At 45.4% G+C, this 21,178-nt stretch overlaps 1 protein-coding gene across 1 annotated transcript in view; it reads left to right on the top strand.

Annotated features, from left to right (window-relative positions):
* Positions 1-820: 820 nt before the first annotated feature.
* The window catches only part of atp9b (ATPase phospholipid transporting 9B), a 69,752-nt gene continuing 49,394 nt past the window's right edge, over positions 821-21,178 (top strand). Inside the window, exons 1-3 of the mRNA XM_075450489.1 lie at positions 821-926; positions 15,332-15,505; positions 20,531-20,681. Coding sequence (XP_075306604.1) covers positions 847-926; positions 15,332-15,505; positions 20,531-20,681 — 405 coding nt within the window. The 5' untranslated portion in view covers positions 821-846. The remainder of the gene's footprint in view (positions 927-15,331; positions 15,506-20,530; positions 20,682-21,178) is intronic.

Genomic DNA, 21,178 nt, shown 5'->3' with positions numbered 1-21,178 from the left:
TTAAGCTAATTTCAACATCAGTTTTAACTCAAAAGTCCTAAATATCACATCTTATTTCAAGAAATCTGGACAAGCCGATTTTCACTAGTTCCATTGGCAGATTTATTTGCTTAAAGCAAAAACGTCTTGTATTTGTTGTTTTTTTACTTATTTTTGGAAGGGCATTTTTTCCAGTGAACTTCAGACGTGTTTCACATTCAAACGTTACGTCTTAATTCACAAAGCAGAGTTACACAAAAAGTGATTTAAATAAATAAATGAATCATGTCATCGCCTGAAAAAAACTGTCATCTGCACTGAAAAAAATCAAAGCAAAAACGTCTTGTATTTGTTCCTTCCCTTGTTTTACTCTCCACTCTTTTACCCAGGAGGTGTGCTAAATACACTCACTGTTGACAACAAGTCACAAATAATATGGGATCACAGCCAGCTGCACAATGAGAGTTGAGTATTTGGAAAATAGTTTGTTTCATGGCCCATTCAGCCCATTTTATCACTAACAATTTCAACACAGTGACCATAATAAACTGGATCTAGTTTGTGTCCTTCGTTAAAACTGGAACATTCCAACTACACCTTTTCGATACAAATATCCCGCTTGATTCTAGAAGTTAGTTGCAAACAACTAAGTAATCTTCATTTAAAGTAAAAGTCTTGATGGTGAGTTAAGACTTTTACCGCCTCCCCTCCGCGCTCTTTAACTTAAAAATAACGCTTCCTGGTGACCAAAGCATTCGTCTCCGTTTACGGATGTGAAAGTTCCAAAAGTTCCGAGTCGCACTTTAAATGCCGCACAAACGTTTAAGCGCTTTTACGTGACGTCATGACGCGCCTTGCCCAGCCAAGATGGCTGACAGCATCCCGTTGAATCCAGTGCGGAAGAACTCGAAGAGAATCCCGTATTACAACTCAGCCAGACTTTCAAGGTATGGACCGGCTAGCGGAGCGGTTTGTTTGGTCACGGAGGGGAAGAAGTAAGCCGTTTGTGTGGAATGTTATCAGCCAACCGCCCCCGCTTTGGTCCCGGGGTCCTGAACCGGGTTAGGGTCACGGCTGTTAGCTTGTGTTGCTAACGTTGCTAGCCTTGTTGTTAGCCCCCTTAGCATTCCTCCTGTGACAGCAGGTATGCCCAGCTCCAGAAGAGAGCTGTAGAAGAGCTAAGGAGTCGGTGTTAAATCCTCTCCACACTTACAGCTACAACACAACAGCTTTTATAACCACGTAGGGAGCGTTTTAGAGCCGTTAGGTTAGTAACGGTTAGTAACGGTTATCTGCGGAAGCTTTAACTCCGGGTCACATGACGGTTTCTGTGTGTTAAGCAAGTTGATAACATGCTGTCACGTGTCCTTAAAGAGTTGCTTCAGTCTGTAGTCATATTCACCAGCTTTTTTATATTTTCAGACTGGACGGAGATGAGCTAATAAAGCCCTCAGGGTGAGGAATGGACAGGAATAGGCGCATGACTTCCAGGTACCTGTAGACCAAGTAGTGTTTGCAAATAGTCCCACTGAGAGCTAAACACTGAGCTGCTTTGGAAAGCTGTCAGTGATGATGAGTTTGGTTTGGGATGTGTGAGGGAAATCTGAGCCGTTGGTCCTGAAGCTGGAGGAGAATCACTGATGGAACTTTTCCACTGAGAACAGCTGCTGTAGGCATGTTGGTGTAACACCACAGAGCCAGAAAAGCTGTTAGAAAGCAGCCCACGTTCTGCAGGATGGAGAGTGGGATTATTATGTAATCAGACGTGGGTGCTCTGTGGATCGTAGTGCGTCTTCCTGGCAACAAGAAAACACATTTTTATCAACAAAAAACTATTTTTTTAAGCATTTGTATTTTACAGAAATAGGCAAGGCATCTTTATTTATACAGCGCATTTCATACCACAGGCAACTCAATATGCTTTACATAAAGACATTTAAAAGAACAGCATAAAGCTGCATAAAAAAAAAAGCAATTTAAAGTGATACTATGTAAAATTTCTACCTTAAAATAACAGCTTGAAAAAAATTGTGCGGCTAGAATGAGTTTTAATATTACGATTGGCCTGTCTCCTATGCCCTTCGGGGGTCTGAGTTGGAAAAACTGCGCTATGTGACTTTGCTGGACCGGCCCGGGAGCTGAGCGGAAGTACTTCGACTTGCTTTCTGGCACACCTACCGCAAAAACAAATAGACCCCTCTCATGCTCCCAGGTACATTTGATTACTCTTACCTTCTCGGTCGACATAGCTTGCACCTTCTGACTCCTCGCCGGTTCGTCAACAAACGTGAAACGTGAAAGCAAAAGGGTGTTGTATTTACGACAGTGTAACCGTACATTACCTCCGAGCCTGTAGGGGGAGCTCCATAATGGGCTTTTTGAGAAGTTACATTGTATCGCTTTAAAGAGAAAAAAAATATAGAATAAAAATTAAAACACAGTTAAAAGCCATCAAAGAGGGGGAAAAAGAAAAATATAAACTCAACCATAAGCACAGGGAAAGAGAAATGTTTTTAACCTGGATTTAAAAGTGCTTACAGATAATTTGGTTCCTAAAATGATTTCCATCCAACCTCCAGATGAACAACACATGACATATAAAACTAAGTGAACCCCTGATCCAGCAGCTGGTAGCAGCAGTGAGTGAGAAACTAAGTGAACCCCTGATCCAGCAGCTGGTAGCAGCAGTGAGTTAGAAACTAAGTGAACCCCTGATCCAGCAGCTGGTAGCAGCAGTGAGTTAGAAACTAAGTGAACCCCTGATCCAGCAGCTGGTAGCAGCAGTGAGTTAGAAACTAAGTGAACCCCTGATCCAGCAGCTGGTAGCAGCAGTGAGTTAGAAACTAAGTGAACCCCTGATCCAGCAGCTGGTAGCAGCAGTGAGTGAGAAACTAAGTGAACCCCTGATCCAGCAGCTGGTAGCAGCAGTGAGTGAGAAACTTAAGTGAACCCCTGATCCAGCAGCTAGTAGCAGCAGTGAGGGAGAAACTAAGTGAACCCCTGATCCAGCAGCTGGTAGCAGCAGTGAGTGAGAAACTAAGTGAAACCCTGATCCAGCAGCTGGTAGCAGCAGTGAGGGAGAAACTAAGTGAACCCCTGATCCAGCCGCTGGTAGCAGCAGTGAGTGAGAAACTAAGTGAAACCCTGATCCAGCAGCTGGTAGCAGCAGTGAGGGAGAAACTAAGTGAACCCCTGATCCAGCCGCTGGTAGCAGCAGTGAGTGAGAAACTAAGTGAACCCCTGATCCAGCAGCTGGTAGCAGCAGTGAGGGAGAAACTAAGTGAACCCCTGATCCAGCAGCTGGTAGCAGCAGTGAGTGAGAAACTAAGTGAACCCCTGATCCAGCAGCTGGTAGCAGCAGCAGTGAGTGAGAAACTAAGTGAACCCCTGATCCAGCAGCTGGTAGCAGCAGTGAGTGAGAAACTAAGTGAACCCCTGATCCAGCAGCTGGTAGCAGCAGTGAGTGAGAAACTAAGGGAACCCCTGATCCAGCAGCTGGTAGCAGCAGTGTGTGAGAAACTAAGTGAACCCCTGATCCAGCAGCTGGTAGCAGCAGTGAGTGATAAACTAAGTGAACCCCTGATCCAGCAGCTGGTAGCAGCAGTGAGAAACTAAGTGAACCCCTGATCCAGCAGCTGGTAGCAGCAGTGAGTGAGAAACTAAGTGAACCCCTGATCCAGCAGCTGGTAGCAGCAGTGAGTTAGAAACTAAGTGAACCCCTGATCCAGCCGCTGGTAGCAGCAGTGAGTGAGAAACTAAGTGAACCCCTGATCCAGCAGCTGGTAGCAGCAGTGAGGGAGAAACTAAATGAACCCCAGATCCAGCAGCTGGTAGCAGCAGTGAGTGAGAAACTAAGTGAACCCCTGATCCAGCAGCTGGTAGCAGCAGTGAGTGAGAAACTAAGTGAACCCTTGATCCAGCAGCTGGTAGCAGCAGTGAGGGAGAAACTAAGTGAACCCCTGATCCAGCAGCTGGTAGCAGCAGTGAGGGAGAAACTAAGTGAACCCCTGATCCAGCAGCTGGTAGCAGCAGTGAGTTAGAAACCAAGTGAACCCCTGATCCAGCAGCTGGTAGCAGCAGTGAGTGAGAAACTAAGTGAACCCCTGATCCAGCAGCTGGTAGCAGCAGTGAGTGAGAAACTAAGGGAACCCCTGATCCAGCAGCTGGTAGCAGCAGTGTGTGAGAAACTAAGTGAACCCCTGATCCAGCAGCTGGTAGCAGCAGTGAGTGATAAACTAAGTGAACCCCTGATCCAGCAGCTGGTAGCAGCAGTGAGAAACTAAGTGAACCCCTGATCCAGCAGCTGGTAGCAGCAGTGAGTGAGAAACTAAGTGAACCCCTGATCCAGCAGCTGGTAGCAGCAGTGAGTTAGAAACTAAGTGAACCCCTGATCCAGCCGCTGGTAGCAGCAGTGAGTGAGAAACTAAGTGAACCCCTGATCCAGCAGCTGGTAGCAGCAGTGAGGGAGAAACTAAATGAACCCCTGATCCAGCAGCTGGTAGCAGCAGTGAGTGAGAAACTAAGTGAACCCCTGATCCAGCAGCTGGTAGCAGCAGTGAGTGAGAAACTAAGTGAACCCTTGATCCAGCAGCTGGTAGCAGCAGTGAGGGAGAAACTAAGTGAACCCCTGATCCAGCAGCTGGTAGCAGCAGTGAGGGAGAAACTAAGTGAACCCCTGATCCAGCAGCTGGTAGCAGCAGTGAGTTAGAAACCAAGTGAACCCCTGATCCAGCAGCTGGTAGCAGCAGTGAGTGAGAAACTAAGTGAACCCCTGATCCAGCAGCTGGTAGCAGCAGTGAGGGAGAAACTAAGTGAACCCCTGATCCAGCAGCTGGTAGCAGCAGTGAGTGAGAAACTAAGGGAACCCCTGATCCAGCAGCTGGTAGCAGCAGTGTGTGAGAAACTAAGTGAACCCCTGATCCAGCAGCTGGTAGCAGCAGTGAGGGAGAAACTAAGTGAACCCCTGATCCAGCAGCTGGTAGCAGCAGTGAGAAACTAAGTGAACCCCTGATCCAGCAGCTGGTAGCAGCAGTGAGTGAGAAACTAAGTGAACCCCTGATCCAGCAGCTGGTAGCAGCAGTGAGGGAGAAACTAAGTGAACCCCTGATCCAGCAGCTGGTAGCAGCAGTGAGAAACTAAGTGAACCCCTGATCCAGCAGCTGGCAGCAGCAGTGAGTGAGAAACTAAGTGAACCCCTGATCCAGCAGCTGGTAGCAGCAGTGAGGGAGAAACTAAGTGAACCCCTGATCCAGCAGCTGGTAGCAGCAGTGAGTTAGAAACTAAGTGAACCCCTGATCCAGCAGCTGGTAGCAGCAGTGAGTTAGAAACTAAGTGAACCCCTGATCCAGCCGCTGGTAGCAGCAGTGAGTGAGAAACTAAGTGAACCCCTGATCCAGCAGCTGGTAGCAGCAGTGAGTGAGAAACTAAGTGAACCCCTGATCCAGCAGCTGGTAGCAGCAGTGAGTGAGAAATTAAGTGAACCCCTGATCCAGCAGCTGGTAGCAGCAGTGAGTGAGAAACTAAGTGAACCCCTGATCCAGCAGCTGGTAGCAGCAGTGAGAAACTAAGTGAACCCCTGATCCAGCAGCTGGTAGCAGCAGTGAGTGAGAAACTAAGTGAACCCCTGATCCAGCAGCTGGTAGCAGCAGTGAGGGAGAAACTAAGTGAACCCCTGATCCAGCAGCTGGTAGCAGCAGTGAGAAACTAAGTGAACCCCTGATCCAGCAGCTGGCAGCAGCAGTGAGTGAGAAACTAAGTGAACCCCTGATCCAGCAGCTGTTAGCAGCAGTGAGGGAGAAACTAAGTGAACCCCTGATCCAGCAGCTGGTAGCAGCAGTGAGTTAAAAACTAAGTGAACCCCTGATCCAGCAGCTGGTAGCAGCAGTGAGTTAGAAACTAAGTGAACCCCTGATCCAGCCGCTGGTAGCAGCAGTGTGTGAGAAACTAAGTGAACCCCTGATCCAGCAGCTGGTAGCAGCAGTGAGTGAGAAACTAAGTGAACCCCTGATCCAGCAGCTGGTAGCAGCAGTGAGTGAGAAACTAAGTGAACCCCTGATCCAGCAGCTGGTAGCAGCAGTGAGTGAGAAACTAAGTGAACCCCTGATCCAGCAGCTGGTAGCAGCAGTGAGGGAGAAACTAAGTGAACCCCTGATCCAGCAGCTGGTAGCAGCAGTGAGGGAGAAACTAAGTGAACCCCTGATCCAGCAGCTGGTAGCAGCAGTGAGGGAGAAACTAAGTGAACCCCTGATCCAGCAGCTGGTAGCAGCAGTGAGGGAGAAACTAAGTGAACCCCTGATCCAGCAGCTGGTAGCAGCAGTGAGTGAGAAACTAAGTGAACCCCTGATCCAGCAGCTGGTAGCAGCAGTGAGGGAGAAACTAAGTGAACCCCTGATCCAGCAGCTGGTAGCAGCAGTGAGTTAGAAACTAAGTGAACCCCTGATCCAGCAGCTGGTAGCAGCAGTGAGGGAGAAACTAAGTGAACCCCTGATCCAGCAGCTGGTAGCAGCAGTGAGTGAGAAACTAAGTGAACCCCTGATCCAGCAGCTGGTAGCAGCAGTGAGTGAGAAACTAAGTGAACCCCTGATCCAGCAGCTGGTAGCAGCAGTGAGTGAGAAACTAAGTGAACCCCTGATCCAGCAGCTGGTAGCAGCAGTGAGTGAGAAACTAAGTGAACCCCTGATCCAGCAGCTGGTAGCAGCAGTGAGTGACAAACCAACGATGGCGGGACACCTTGAACACTTGTTTTTGCAATTGTATATGCAGTTCATGGAGATGTTATTTTACGGGGTGTGGATGGTCACAACGTGGGATGCCGCCGAAGAACATATGCGGAGAATACAAGAGCACTATAATCTCCAAGTTGAGGAAATCGCCCTCTGCCACTCCTGCCGTTGTGGTCATTAACAGCATGGAACTTTTTCCTCATGGCTTTCAGTTTGTTGGTCACCTGCGTCTTGCTGCGTGGGAAAGCGCGCTCTCCCATCTTTCTCGCCAGCCCTTCCAGCAGAGGTCCATCTTTCACCGTCCCCGACATGTGGCGGTAAATAATGTCCTCTGCTCGGAGGCTGAAGAGCTCGCGGACCTCCTTGTCTCCCCAGTTGGCCATCTTAAAAAATGTCTCGAACTTGATGTAAAACAGAGTAAAACTTGTCCTCACCTGTCGCTGTTGTTCTGAATCAGCTGTTCATCCTGTCTCCTCACGCCACGCCCACTTCCGACCCGTGTCAATTGCTTTCACACCAAACTCGGCTCGGCAAAAAGACTAGGGTCCGACGCGGGTCGAAAGGCGAGTTGACACGCCAGCCTGGGTCGTCAGTGTGAAAGGAACAGCGGACACGCTAAATTCGCGAATTAAACGCGGGTTCTTCCTCAGTGTGAAAGGGGCTATTGTGTGACTGTACGGATGGAGAAGATCTCAGATATCATTCATCTTAGAACTGAAGGAGGGTGTACTTTCTTCTGCACGACTCTGAGTAAAAACACAGCTTTGGTCATCTGCTTCTTGTTTGTGGTGACGGCGTTCAGTTGCGAGGCATCTTTGTGCATCACTTGCATTTCTGAATGAGTCGCTTATGAAATGTGCTGAGTCACGGATCTCTGTGGGCTGGAAACCGCGAGTGACCGGCTGAATTTAGTGACTCACAGAGCATCCTTTAGCAGGAACAACCTCCATCAGACGTTTCTCTGCCTGAGAGACTTTTCCCTCTGATGTGGAGGAGCTCTGGGCCGTGGTTTCCTTCAGAACTGCTGCAGTTCAGCAACATGTGGGCTCTCTGGACTCTGTTGGCCCCTCCTGAGCATGGCGGATCTTTGCAGGATTGTTAGAGGCAGAGCAGCAACATGTGGGATCTCCTTAGTGTGGGTTAATGAACACTCTGGAGTCTGCAGCCTCTCCAGGATTGTGCATCTTTGTCATGCTTCCTCTGAGGTTCTGGGAAAGTCGTCCCCAGACGAATTATTCAGAGGGAACATCCTGACTCCGGGATGAATCTTAAGCTCAGAGCTTGACGTACTTTCTCCAGCCTTCACTGTGAGGAATAACTCGATGTGCTTCATAAAGACGCAGATAAACAGCTGTGTGTGTGTTAATACTTTAACTGCAGCGTGTTTGGGACGCAGATCATGATCACACTGAATGACTCGTCATTACACCGGCCCTCGCTGTGCCTCATACCAAGCAGCTGCCATACATGACTCCACAGTGACGAATAGGGCTGGGTATCGTGGCCAATTTCCTAAATCGATTCAATTCAATCTGCTCTTAAATAATGAAAATGGCTCAACTGTTTTACAAAATACTAATGTATTTTATTTTATCTATTATTTTCACCATAAACAACAGGTTTTAAGTGCAAACTTGTGAATTGGACTGTTTAAACTTTAGCTGTGAACGCAACTGTCTCAAAAGTGCCGTTTTAAAACTATAAAGGAATTGCAAGTGAAAGTGTGCTTGAACTACAACATTCCATCACTGCAAATTGCATTAAGGCATTGTTTCTTAATGTGCAAAAATTATGATAATAATAATAATAATAATAATAATAATAATAACAAAACTTAAAGTAAGTAAACTTAAACGATCTAAAATCAAGTCCTGTTATTGTGACTTTTTTCTCACTTGGTAATTGTGAGATTCTTGTGCAGGAAAAGGAGCTCATTGACCTGATCTGGGGCCCGTTGCACAAAAGTAGGATAAGGGATTAAGCGGGGATATGTTGGCTATCCTGGATCAACTTATCCGTGATCCGGTTGCACAAAAGTAGGATAAGGGAAGTGGGATATGTTCAGACGTAAGTTACCATGGAGATTTATTCTGTGAAGCTAGCCTGCTCCAGACCAGGCTAAGTTCCAGGATCTATTTAATCTCATTCCTTATCTCAGTCAGCGGTCGCCACAAATGGAAACCAATATTTATTCCACTGCCTAGAACATATTGTTAAAACATTTAACTATACCCACTATCATTATTGAAACATTTGTGATCATTAATTGAAATCATTTTAGATAACTGATGATTTTAGATGAACCACTAGATAATTTAGTTTCCCACAGACTACACATAAAGTACATCACCATATAAATATAAATACACATTAGAGAGTACCATGATGTTCCTTTATTGAACAAGGATGAATCAAAGCAAGTAAACCATCAGCTCCTTTCAAAACTGAAGTCACACAGTGCTCTACAAGACAAAAAGCACAGAATCAAAGCATGCAGTTTGAGACAAACTGTTTGTAAAAATGGACTATACAAATAAAATTGCCTTGCCTATACAGCACAAAAACCTAACAAAAATTCCTCTGCCATTGCAGGCCTAACTTAAAGCAACATGCATATTAATTAAAATAATTTAACACATATTGGTCTCTGACCAGCCGACCACAGTCGTCATCCGGGAAGATGGCAGGATTGTCCCGGTCTATGAGAGCTGGCACTCTGGGGGCCCTCTCCTTTCTCAGGCAGGCCACATTGTGGAGGACAGCACAGGCCACAATGATATCACATGCCCTGTCTGGGCTGACTCTCAGGTGGTGCAGACACTGAAAGCGTGCCTTCAGTAGGCCAAATGTCATTTCTATCCGGGCCCTTGTTCTGGCATGGGCATGGTTGTATGCAAATGGAGTGAGCAGAAAAGGCTGGCAGGCATACCCTCTGTCACCCAGCAATACACCCAGGAATTCACCTGTGAATACAAAATGTTACCATCACAACCTCATAAGTAGTGACATTCTTAACACAGCCATGATGTTAAAAGTGGTTATCAATAGAGGTTCTGTGGCTCACCTTGTGATGGGCGCCGATAGATCTCTGAGTTCCGAAACACTCGGGAGTCATGGACCGAGCCGGGCCACTTTGCCACAACATTACTGAACAAATAGTCAGCATTGCAGACCATCTGAAATGATAAGATGTTAAACCAATTAATGCACATCACAGGCAATGTACAGTGTTCATTAATCAACTTTATCAAAAGTCATGTTCACCTGTACATTGATGCTGTGGAAGTTTTTCGTCTTCACAAAATCCCCCTCATGGCCACCTGAGGGGGATTTTATTTTGATGTGTGTGCAGTCCACTGCACCAATGACATTGGGGAAACCTGTAATACGATGCAATGAGTATCTTACTCTGAATGTTAACATTGTAATTGTAACTGTAATTTAAAAAAAAAAAAAATTCTTACCTGCAATCCTATAGAACTCCTCCTTGATGTCACAGAGTCTTCTATGCCCAGGGAAGGAGATGAAGATGCTTGCAAGTCCTTTAATTGCGTTTTTTTTTTTACTGCTAAAACAGTACAGGCAATGTGTGGGCAGGCACATTCTTAATAAAAAGTTGCTGCCATGTCCATTTTGGTTGCTTGCTTGCGCTTGACTCAGAGCGCGGATCTCGAAAACACATGAGAAGCTATACAGAATCATACGCGGCGGACAGCACAGCTTTATGCCAATTACGCACACAGGCTCCACACGCATCGCGTCTGCAATCATAACTCATTAGGGGAAATCACATTTTGCCAATATTTTAGAGACCCCTCAACATTTCCCAAATCATGTTTTCAAGGGGGTCTCGTGTCAGTTTCAGGGGGTCTCGGATCCCCCGAGTCCCCCGTAGTTCGAACACTGCCTAATTGTGATAGTTTCAGTGGAGTGGTGAGTGTGATTTGTGCACTACTTACGCATTCAGGCGGTCAGCAATGGTTTGCCACGCTTGCTCCCTTTGTTTTTTAACTGTGGCAGTATTTCCTTTTTGTTTTATTTTCTCCGTCACCTCTTCATATGCTTCCATTAATAATTATTGCTCCGCTGGGGAGAAATACGCCGCCCTTGTTGCCATGGTGAATCAGTGAATCTATGATCGATCGTGGGGTCTATTTAAGAAAGCCGTGTGCAGCACTTATCCAGGATCGCTTTCACCTGGCTTAATGAATCCGTGTCTGCTCATCCTGGATTGGCCTTTGTGCAACCAACTAAGCCTGGGCGCCCATGTTTTGGATTCCTTGAACCTGGCTAAGTAACTCTTCCTGGATGTCTAAATCCTACTTTTGTGCAACGGGCCCCTGGTGTTGGGCAGCTCCTTTTTGCAGTGACAATACTATCTGCTGAGTGGAGTTTTACCTGCTTGTGCGCTTGAATAACAAGCGGAAGTAAACGTGCCACTGTTGCATCACGCACGAGACTACTGGGGTTAACTTCATGGGAAGAAAAAATAAATAAAATTGATCTCAGCCCTAGTGACGAAGCAGATGTCTGTAATATCAGTCCAGCAAACCAACCCTTTGTAAGCAGTTCATAGCCTCCGAACATAGTCTCCGAACTGTTTACAGTCTTTTAGCTTAAGGGGTTCCAGTGAGGTGAGCACCACCGACTCATGAACGATGACCAATCCGAGCAAACCTTCATGATTTACCCTCCAGCCTTTTGTTATCTTTAGATGAAGAGGGAAGCTTTTATGGTTTCACTCTTTAAACTCCTGGAAAAAGGAGAGAAAATAGGGCCAAGCAATTGTGAGGTCTGACTTTTTCCTGGAGAACGATTTTGTGATGCAAATGTATTACTCTTTTGAACGCATATTGTTTAGAGAAGCAAAACGCTTTATTTCTGAAACCCCAGCCAACTAGCCGGATTACCTTCATCAACACCAAAACGAGGCTGGAACTCTGCTCACAGGACGCAGCAGGGGGTAAGAAAATGTTCAGAAATGATGTTGCTGATATGGGATGTCATACAGCTTCATGTCAAAAGAGGCGAACTATCCCTTTAACTAAAGTTGCAGAGCCTCTCAGCTGAAACAGGAAGTCACGGTGAGCTGGGTGGACGCTCATCTAAGCTCATAATCTGTAAATGTACATGTTTATCTGCAGCCACAGGCCACTTTACCTGTCAGACTGCTCATGTTGGGAAGTTTAGACTCTCATGCAGCTCATCCAAATGTATATTTTTATCATTGTTCCATATGTTTGTGCATTTCTGAATCAATAACTTATGAAATGAGGAAGTTTCTTTTAGTACTTTGGACGTTATAAGTGCTGACTGACTGGAAAGAACCTTCTTAGAACAGTGACTTTGTGTGTTATTTGACTGAATATAAAGATTAAATTGATCAATAAGCTGTTTTCAGCTTGTAAATCCATAAAGTGAGTCAGAATTTTACTGTTGGTTGCTAAGCTTACCTCCTGTTTCACATGGGGAACCTTTCAGATCAGAACAAAGTGATATTCCCAGTCTCCACGTCCTGCTGTTAAAAACAGGCAAGAGCAGAACCAATGTGGCTGGAAAGAAAAATGCTCATTAGTGGTATGTTTGTAGAAGAAAAAAAGAGATTTAATCGGGTTTCTAAATGTCTGACACTTAACTTTAGTCGTGTTTTCTCTGAGGAGCACCGGTACTCTGGATCTGCCGGGCTTTATTTAACCGTTTATCTGTTAAATATCTGTGTTTTGGTGTCTGAAACTGTTCATTTCGTGACAAACGAAACCAGCAGGTGGAAAGTTTAACCAGCAGGTGGAAAGTTTAACCAGCAGGTGGAAAGTTTAACCAGCAGGTGGAAAGTTTAAACAGCAGGTGGAAAGTTTAACCAGCAGGTGGAAAGTTTAACCAGCAGGTGGAAAGTTTAATCAGCAGGTGGAAAGTTTAACCAGCAGGTGGAAAGTTTAACCAGCAGGTGGAAAGTTTAAACAGCAGGTGGAAAGTTTAAACAGCAGGTGGAAAGTTTAACCAGCAGGTGGAAAGTTTAACCAGCAGGTGGAAAGTTTAATCAGCAGGTGGAAAGTTTAACCAGCAGGTGGAAAGTTTAACCAGCAGGTGGAAAGTTTAACCAGCAGGTGGAAAGTTTAATCAGCAGGTGGAAAGTTTAATCAGCAGGTGGAAAGTTTAACCAGCAGGTGGAAAGTTTAATCAGCAGGTGGAAAGTTTAATCAGCAGGTGGAAAGTTTAACCAGCAGGTGGAAAGTTTAATCAGCAGGTGGAAAGTTTAATCAGCAGGTGGAAAGTTGAACCAACAGGTGGAAAGTTGAACCAGCAGGTGGAAAGTTGAACCAACAGGTGGAAAGTTTAACCAGCAGGTGGAAAGTTGAACCAACAGGTGGAAAGTTGAACCAGCAGGTGGAAAGTTGAACCAACAGGTGGAAAGTTTAACCAGCAGGTGGAAAGTTTAACCAACAGGCGGAAAGTTTAACCAGCAGGTGGAAAGTTTAACCAACAGGTGGAAAGTTTAACCAACAGGCGGAAAGTTTAACCAACAGGTGGAAAGTTTAACCAACAGGTTAAATGGATCCAACTGAGCATCGCTTCACACCTGACGGTGGTTTTAATGTTGTGGCTGATGGGTTATAAATGAGCGGCTCCAGCTGTGCTCCCGGCCTCGTTTCACATTTTATGTGTCGCTCCCTAACTCGGATGCTTCTGACAGCGTTTACCTGACGCTGCACCTTAAAGGGCAGATTACAGTTCTGCGTCTATCGTCTTGACGTGTTGCTTTGCTCTGGTCGCGAACCACTTTTCATGTTATGGTTCTGCAACCTCGACCTAGAATTTCTAGTGACGCATAGCAGTTTCCCGCCAAAACGCTAGTGGGAGCCCATTCGAGAACTCGCGAGTCGCGAGAACTTCGGTGGGGGGAGTGTATATATTCCGCTGACACGCTGATCCTGGTCAACCGGAAAGGCACACCGAGGACCGATCACAGCCGCTTTTGTCTGCTCACTTCCGTTGGTGGTCTGCGTGCGTCTGTCGCGTAGTCAGGATTTTTTTGAGGTGCACGAGAACGCACGCAGAGCCTCTGCGTGGGGGAGTGGTCAAGATTTTGACGCTCGCAGAGGCTATGCGTCCGAGCGTCAGAGGCTTTGCGTCTGAAGCATAAATTAGGCTTAAAGCACTCTCATGCAGCTCATCCAAATGTATATTTTTATCATTGTTCCATATGTTTGTGCATTTCTGAATCAATAACTTATGAAATGAGGAAGTTTCTTTTAGTACTTTGGACGTTATAAGTGCTGACTGACTGGAAAGAACCTTCTTAGAACAGTGACTTTGTGTGTTATTTGACTGAATATAAAGATTAAATTGATCAATAAGCTGTTTTCAGCTTGTAAATCCATAAAGTGAGTCAGAATTTTACTGTTGGTTGCTAAGCTTACCTCCTGTTTCACATGGGGAACCTTTCAGATCAGAACAAAGTGATATTCCCAGTCTCCACGTCCTGCTGTTAAAAACAGGCAAGAGCAGAACCAATGTGGCTGGAAAGAAAAATGCTCATTAGTGGTATGTTTGTAGAAGAAAAAAAGAGATTTAATCGGGTTTCTAAATGTCTGACACTTAACTTTAGTCGTGTTTTCTCTGAGGAGCACCGGTACTCTGGATCTGCCGGGCTTCATTTAACCGTTTATCTGTTAAATATCTGTGTTTTGGTGTCTGAAACTGTTCATTTCGTGACAAACGAAACCAGCAGGTGGAAAGTTTAACCGACAGGTGGAAAGTTTAACCAGCAGGTGGAAAGTTTAACCAGCAGGTGGAAAGTTTAACCGACAGGTGGAAAGTTTAACCAGCAGGTGGAAAGTTTAATCAGCAGGAGTAAAGTTGAACCAGCAGGTGGAAAGTTGAACCAGCAGGTGGAAAGTTTAACCAGCAGGTGGAAAGTTGAACCAACAGGTGGAAAGTTGAACCAACAGGTTAAATGGATCCAACTGAGCATCGCTTCACACCTGACGGTGGTTTTAATGTTGTGGCTGATGGGTTATAAATGAGCGGCTCCAGCTGTGCTCCCGGCCTCGTTTCACATTTTATGTGTCGCTCCCTAACTCGGATGCTTCTGACAGCGTTTACCTGACGCTGCACCTTAAAGGGCAGATTACAGTTCTGCGTCTATCGTCTTGACGTGTTGCTTTGCTCTGGTCGCGAACCACTTTTCATGTTATGGTTCTGCAACCTCGACCTAGAATTTCTAGTGACGCATAGCAGTTTCCCGCCAAAACGCTAGTGGGAGCCCATTCGAGAACTCGCGAGTCGCGAGAACTTCGGTGGGGGGAGTGTATATATTCCGCTGACACGCTGATCCTGGTCAACCGGAAAGGCACACCGAGGACCGATCACAGCCGCTTTTGTCTGCGCACTTCCGTTGGTGGTCTGCGTGCGTCTGTCGCGTAGTCAGGATTTTTTTGAGGTGCACGAGAACGCACGCAGAGCCTCTGCGTGGGGGAGTGGTCAAGATTTTGACGCTCGCAGAGGCTATGCGTCCGAGCGTCAGAGGCTTTGCGTCTGAAGCATAAATTAGGCTTAAAGCAGCGCCTCCTCATTATCTCAAAGTGGGACGAATTCCAAGTTAATTTCCTCGTGTTTTCCTGCCGTTCCAGATTCTCTTTAGAAGATGAGCCCTCTAACTTGGATGAGATGCCTCTGATGATGTCGGAGGAAGGCTTTGAGAATGACGAGAACGACTACCAGACGCTGCCCCGGGCCAGAGTCAGTCCGAGGCAGAGGGGCCTCTGCTGGTTCCTGTGGGGGGGCTGGAAGGTGCTCTGTGGCAGGTACGTCCGTCCCACCCTTTCTCGCTCTCCGGCTAATCATTCCACCTTAAATAAAGGCTGCTTTGTCTCCTTTTTGTCTTTCTGGAATTGTACTAAACTGGTCCAAAACATACTTGGAGAATAGGAAGTACTTTGTGTCAGTAGGTAACTTTACATCTGAGCAGACAAGAATCACATGTGGAGGTCCCCAAGGTTCCATCCTGGGACCTCTTCTGTTTAACATCTACATGCTCCCACTGGCACAGATTATAAAAAAACAACAAAATAAACTACCATAGCTATGCAGATGACACGCAGATATACATTACAATGTCACCAGGAGACCGAGGCCCTGTACAGGCTCTTGGTAAATGCATTGAGGAGATTAATGACTGGATGTGCCACAACTTTCTCCAGCTAAACAAAAACAAAACTGAGGTAATCATCTTTGGAGCCAAAGAGAAACGATTACAGGTCACCACAGAACTTCAATCTATACACCTAGAAACTAGCAACCAGGCCAGAAATCTGGGTGTAGTGATGGACTCAGACCTAAATTTGGAAAAACACATTAAGGCAATAACAAAGTCAGCCTACTATCACCTTAAGAATAGTCTATAAAGTCTATAAAGCTCTGAATGGTCCAGGACCAGAATGCATCAGTGACCTCCTGACCCAGTATGAACCTTCCAGACCCGTCAGCTCATCTGGATTCAATTCAATTCAATTAATTTTTATTTATATAGCGCCAAATACAACAAATGTCATCTCAAGGCACTTAATAAATAATAAAGATAATAAAGTCCAATTCAAGCCAATTGGAATTCTATTCATTATAATCATAATTATAATCCGGTGCTCCCAGTCTTCTATCAGTTCCCAGAGTCAGAACCAGACATGGAGAAGCCGCATTCAGCTTCTATGCTCCACATGTCTGGAACAAACTCCCAGAACGCCTCAGATCAGCTGAAACACTCAGTGTGTTTAAGTACAGGCTGAAGACACACCTATTTTCAGCTGTGTTTGAACAAAGCTCCAAATCTGAAGCTTGAGTTTCAAAACTTAATCACATTTTAACTCTATTGTTCTTATTTCTTTCTTTTTTGTTTAAAATTTAAATCATGCTTTTTATTTCTAATGTTTTAATGTATCTGTAAAGCACTTTGAATCACCTTGTTGTTGAATTGTGCTGTACAGACAAACCTGCCTTGGCTTTTTGTCACTGTGAAAACACACGTGTGCTGTATAACGCGAGTTCGCATGCTTTTCTGATGATCGCTTTGGATTTCCAACGCTTTGGTAGCTGTGCGTGAAGTGCAAAGAGAGGATAAGGGCGTGTTTTTGGTTGAGCTGCTCGCTGCGCACCAGCAGCCCCACAAAGATTTTCAGGTCAAACGGAGCTTCGTTTGACGGAGGACGCTCTGAAGATGCTCGTCTCCGGAGAAGACGAGTGTTTGTCGACATGGGGACAACAAAACCACACATTTCTGAGCAAATGTTTGTGCAGGAAACTCGCTCAGTAACCAGTGCAGGAATTTCAGAGAATACTCAGTCTGCAGACGGCTGCTGCTGCTGCTGCTTCCCCGGCTGAAGCAGCGTATTGATCCCCCTCCCCTCCCCCCCACTAATGAACAAATCGGATTTTTCACAGCTGACCAGTTTGATGCTTTCCAGTAATTTTCTGTGTGCATAGTGTGGGATTATAAAAGGCAAATAATTCACAGTGAATAAGCCCCGACTTGTTCAAACGGCCTATTATTTGGATAGCATTCATTTGCTCAAATAATCGCTCTTATGAATCTGGCCTGGGAGCGCACAGAGGCAGAGAACATGGAGGCCAATACAAACAAGACGTTTAACCAGAGTCGATTTGTTTAGTTTCGTGTTTTGCCAACTTGCTTAAAAAGTGGAAAAGCCAAGTCGCTCAGCATGACAGTGTACACTGCCTCTCCCCTCGGTCCCCCAGGTGCCAGTTCAGGTCACGCTCACATCCGGCTGCGTTACCCCCCCACACTGTTTGCCTTTGATATCAGATATGGGAGATGAGCTCCTGTTGTAGTCGTCAGCAGGGTGACACAAAGTCAGGCACTTTTTAAAAGGCAGACGCCGCTCTGAGTCCATCCGAATTACGGAAACTTTAAGAAGTTTTCTGTGGAACTAAATGTGCTTCATGGCTGCTTGTTCGGTTCTGGAGGTCAGGCGGTCGTTTCCCCACATCTTGGTTCCCTCTGAGCGTCCCGAGTAAAGCAGTTGAGGGATAAATGCAAAATGAAGATGCTGAACTGAGAGTTCTGTTCAGCCCATTTAAAGGGATAGTTCGCCTCTTTTGACATGAAGCTGTATGACATCCCATATTAGCAACATCATTTATGAACATTTTCTTACCCCCTGCTGCGTCCTGTGAGCCGAGTTCCAGCCTCCAGCACCTGTTACAGTGTTTGCTGCTCGGAAGCAGGGGACTGCTCGGTCTGCACTTCGGTCTGCATGGTCTACGGTTACATTTTGTAAGTGTCATGATTGTAGAGACTAATATAAAAAAACAAAGCAGTTGTTTTATTTATTATCCGAGTCTGAACAATGTTTTATTTTGAAAAATGACCGAATTCTCTCCGTTAGATCCATCTGTTCTTGACTCGCTCTCGTCTCGGTCGCATCAACGCTAATATTAAACCCACGAACTGAGCAAAATGAGTCAAAAAACTGGCGTGTTTGGAGAGCTCTTCCCAGTGAGGAGACAGAAGAAGAGGCTGTGACCCCCAAGAAAAAGAAAGCTGCATTTTGAAGGCATGTTTCAGCGTTACCATAGCGACCACAGAGGATGTTATGTCAGGAGGCTGCTAATAAAGTTGCATACAAGTACACAGTGGATTCAAGTTTATTATTATATTTACCAAATACCACAGTATCTGTGTTGGTCGTATCATTTTATTTTGTAGTATTGATCCGGCACACCTGAAAATATTCCATCCATCCATCCGTTACAATCCAAAACTGTTTTCTCCAGCTAAACTCAGACAAAACTGAAATCATTGTCTGTGGCCCACAGAAACAAAGAGAAAGTGTTATCAGTCACCTTGAGACTCTCTCTCTAAAACGTAATAATCAGGTTAGAAATCTCAGGGTAATATTGGACTCAGACCTGAACTTTAACAGCCACATTAACTCAGTAACATCAGCAGCTTTTTACCATCTAAAAAACATTGCCAGAATCAAAGGAATAGTGTCTAAACCAGACTTAGAGAGACTGATCCATGCGTTTGTCTCCAGCAGGTTAGACTACTGTAACGGCCTGCTCACTGGGCTCTCTAAACGGGCTGTAAGACAGCTGCAGTACATCCAGAACGCTGCTGCTCGAGTCCTGACTAGAACCAGGAAATATGACCATATTAGTCCAGTGCTCAGGTCTCTGCACTGGCTTCCTGTCGCTCAGAGAATAGACTTTAAAACAGCTCTGCTGGTGTACAAGTCTCTTCATGGTCAAGCGCCAAAGTACATCTTTGACATGTTAGAGCCATATGAACCAACTCGGGCTCTGAGAACCTCAGGGAGGGGTCTCCTGCTGGGGCCCAGAGTCAGGACTAAACAAGGCGAGGCTGCGTTTCAGTTTGTTGCTCCTAAAATCTGGAACAGTCTTCCAGAAGATGTGAGACAGGCCTCAACTCTGACAATGTTTAAATCCAGGATGAAAACAGTTCTGTTTAGCTGTGCATATGACACCTGAAAGTATTTTATCTTCACTTTTAAATTAATTAATTAATGATTATTTTATGATTATTATTTTATTTTTTTAATTTTTTGTTTTTAATGATTTTATTGCCTTGTTGTGATTTTATGTAACTGTGAAGCACTTTGAATTGCCTTGTGTACGAATTGTGCTCTATAAATAAAATTGCCTTGCCTTGCCATTATCTTCCGTTTCTCCGGGGGTCGGGTCGCGGGGGCAGCAGCTTAAACAGAGAAACCCAGGCGTCCCTGTAATATTGAAAATATTGTCTGACATATTTTTCCCAGTTGCGTCTCCTGGCCAAAGTTAAAATGTTTTTAAGTCGTCATGACCTTGAGAAAGCCCTCCATTCCCTAATAAGTTCAAGGTCAGACTATTGCGATGCTCTTTATGTCGGCGTCTCCCAGTCTTCTCTCAGTCGCCTTCAGCTGGTGCAGAACGCTGCTGCCCGTCTTTTAACCACCACCAACAGACGTGTGCACATCACTCCTGTTCTTAACTCCCTCCATTGGCTTCCTGTCCTTTATAGAACTGATTTTAAACTTTTAACGTTTGTTTTTAAAGCTCTTAGCGGCCTCGCCCCATCGTATTTATCTGAGCTTTTAACAGTCCTGGTAGAGCTCTGAGGTCAACAGATCAGTTTCTGCTGGAAGTGCCCAGGTCAGAATACAAACCCTGGGGTGAGCGAGCCTTTTCCCAAAGCTGCCCCCAGGCTCTGGAATAAGCCCCCCGTCCAGCTGCGTCTTATTTCTGAGCTGGGCCTCTTCAGATCTAGGCTAAAAACCTACTTATTTAGGATGGCTTTTAATACCCAGTACCATGATGACACTTCTTATTTGATTTTGTTATATTTCATGCTTTCACTGTTCTTTATTTGTTTTTATTAGTTTTTACTTCTTCTTTTCTTTATTTATTACCTGCTGTAAAGCACTTTTGGTGCATCGTAAGGATTGTCTGTAAAGGGCTGTAGAAATAAAGAACATTTACATTAAACCGGTCCATGGAGCAAAAAAGGTTGGAGACCGCTGCCGTATTGAACTCAAACGAAGCGAGCGCGCACATTAAAAAAAAACACAAATTTTGAAATGAACGTAAAACCAGGCAAAGAGCCGCGGGTTGGCCACCCCTGCTCTATACGTTCATCTTTATTTATAATGAAAATGATCACATGAATCAGGTTTCTGATCAGTTCTGGAACGACTGCATGAAAAAGAGAATATTTGTGTTTTCAGCTTTGTTCACCTTGTGACCTCCGACCCGTTGGAGTGTTTTCTAACGGCTGAAGATGTTCACACACACGTCGTCTTCTTCTCTGCTTTCAGCTGCTGCGACTGCCTGGTTCATGTATGTCGGAGGAAGAAGGAGCTGAAGGCCAGGACGGTTTGGCTCGGCTGCCCGGAGAAATGTGAAGAGAAGTACCCGAAAAACGCCATCAAAAACCAGAAGTACAACATCGTCACCTTCGTGCCTGGGGTAAGTTGCAGTCGGCTGTTGGCCGTTTCTGAGCAGCCAGGATTAAACATCTGTTCCAGCTGTGGTTGAACCGGCCTCTGCTGTGTTCTGAGGCTCTGCGGAGGACCACGGTGCAGATTCTCCTGCAGCTTCCAGTGCATAAAAGAACATAAAGAGAAACAAATAAAATCATTTAAATGAATTTAAAAACAAGCAACAGTCCAGATAAGTTCAAAGATATCGTGCAGATTTCATGCATAGACACATGAGAAAAGTTTTTAACCTGGATTTAAAAATGTCTCCATTTGGTGAAAGTTTAATCTCCACTGGCAGTTTGTTCCACTTGTTTGCAGCCTAACAGCTAAATGCTGCTTCTCCATGTTTAGTCTGGACTCTGGACTGGACCAGCTGACCTGAGTCCTTGGATCTAAGAGCTCTGCTGGCTTTATATTCTCTGAACATATCACAGATTGTAAACCATCAGCAGGCTTTTAACATCTATTCTGTGACTGACTGGA

The sequence above is a fragment of the Odontesthes bonariensis genome, chromosome 18 (assembly GCF_027942865.1).
Source record: "Odontesthes bonariensis isolate fOdoBon6 chromosome 18, fOdoBon6.hap1, whole genome shotgun sequence".
NCBI lineage: Eukaryota > Metazoa > Chordata > Actinopteri > Atheriniformes > Atherinopsidae > Odontesthes > Odontesthes bonariensis.
This window is presented reverse-complemented; position numbering and strand designations above follow the sequence as displayed.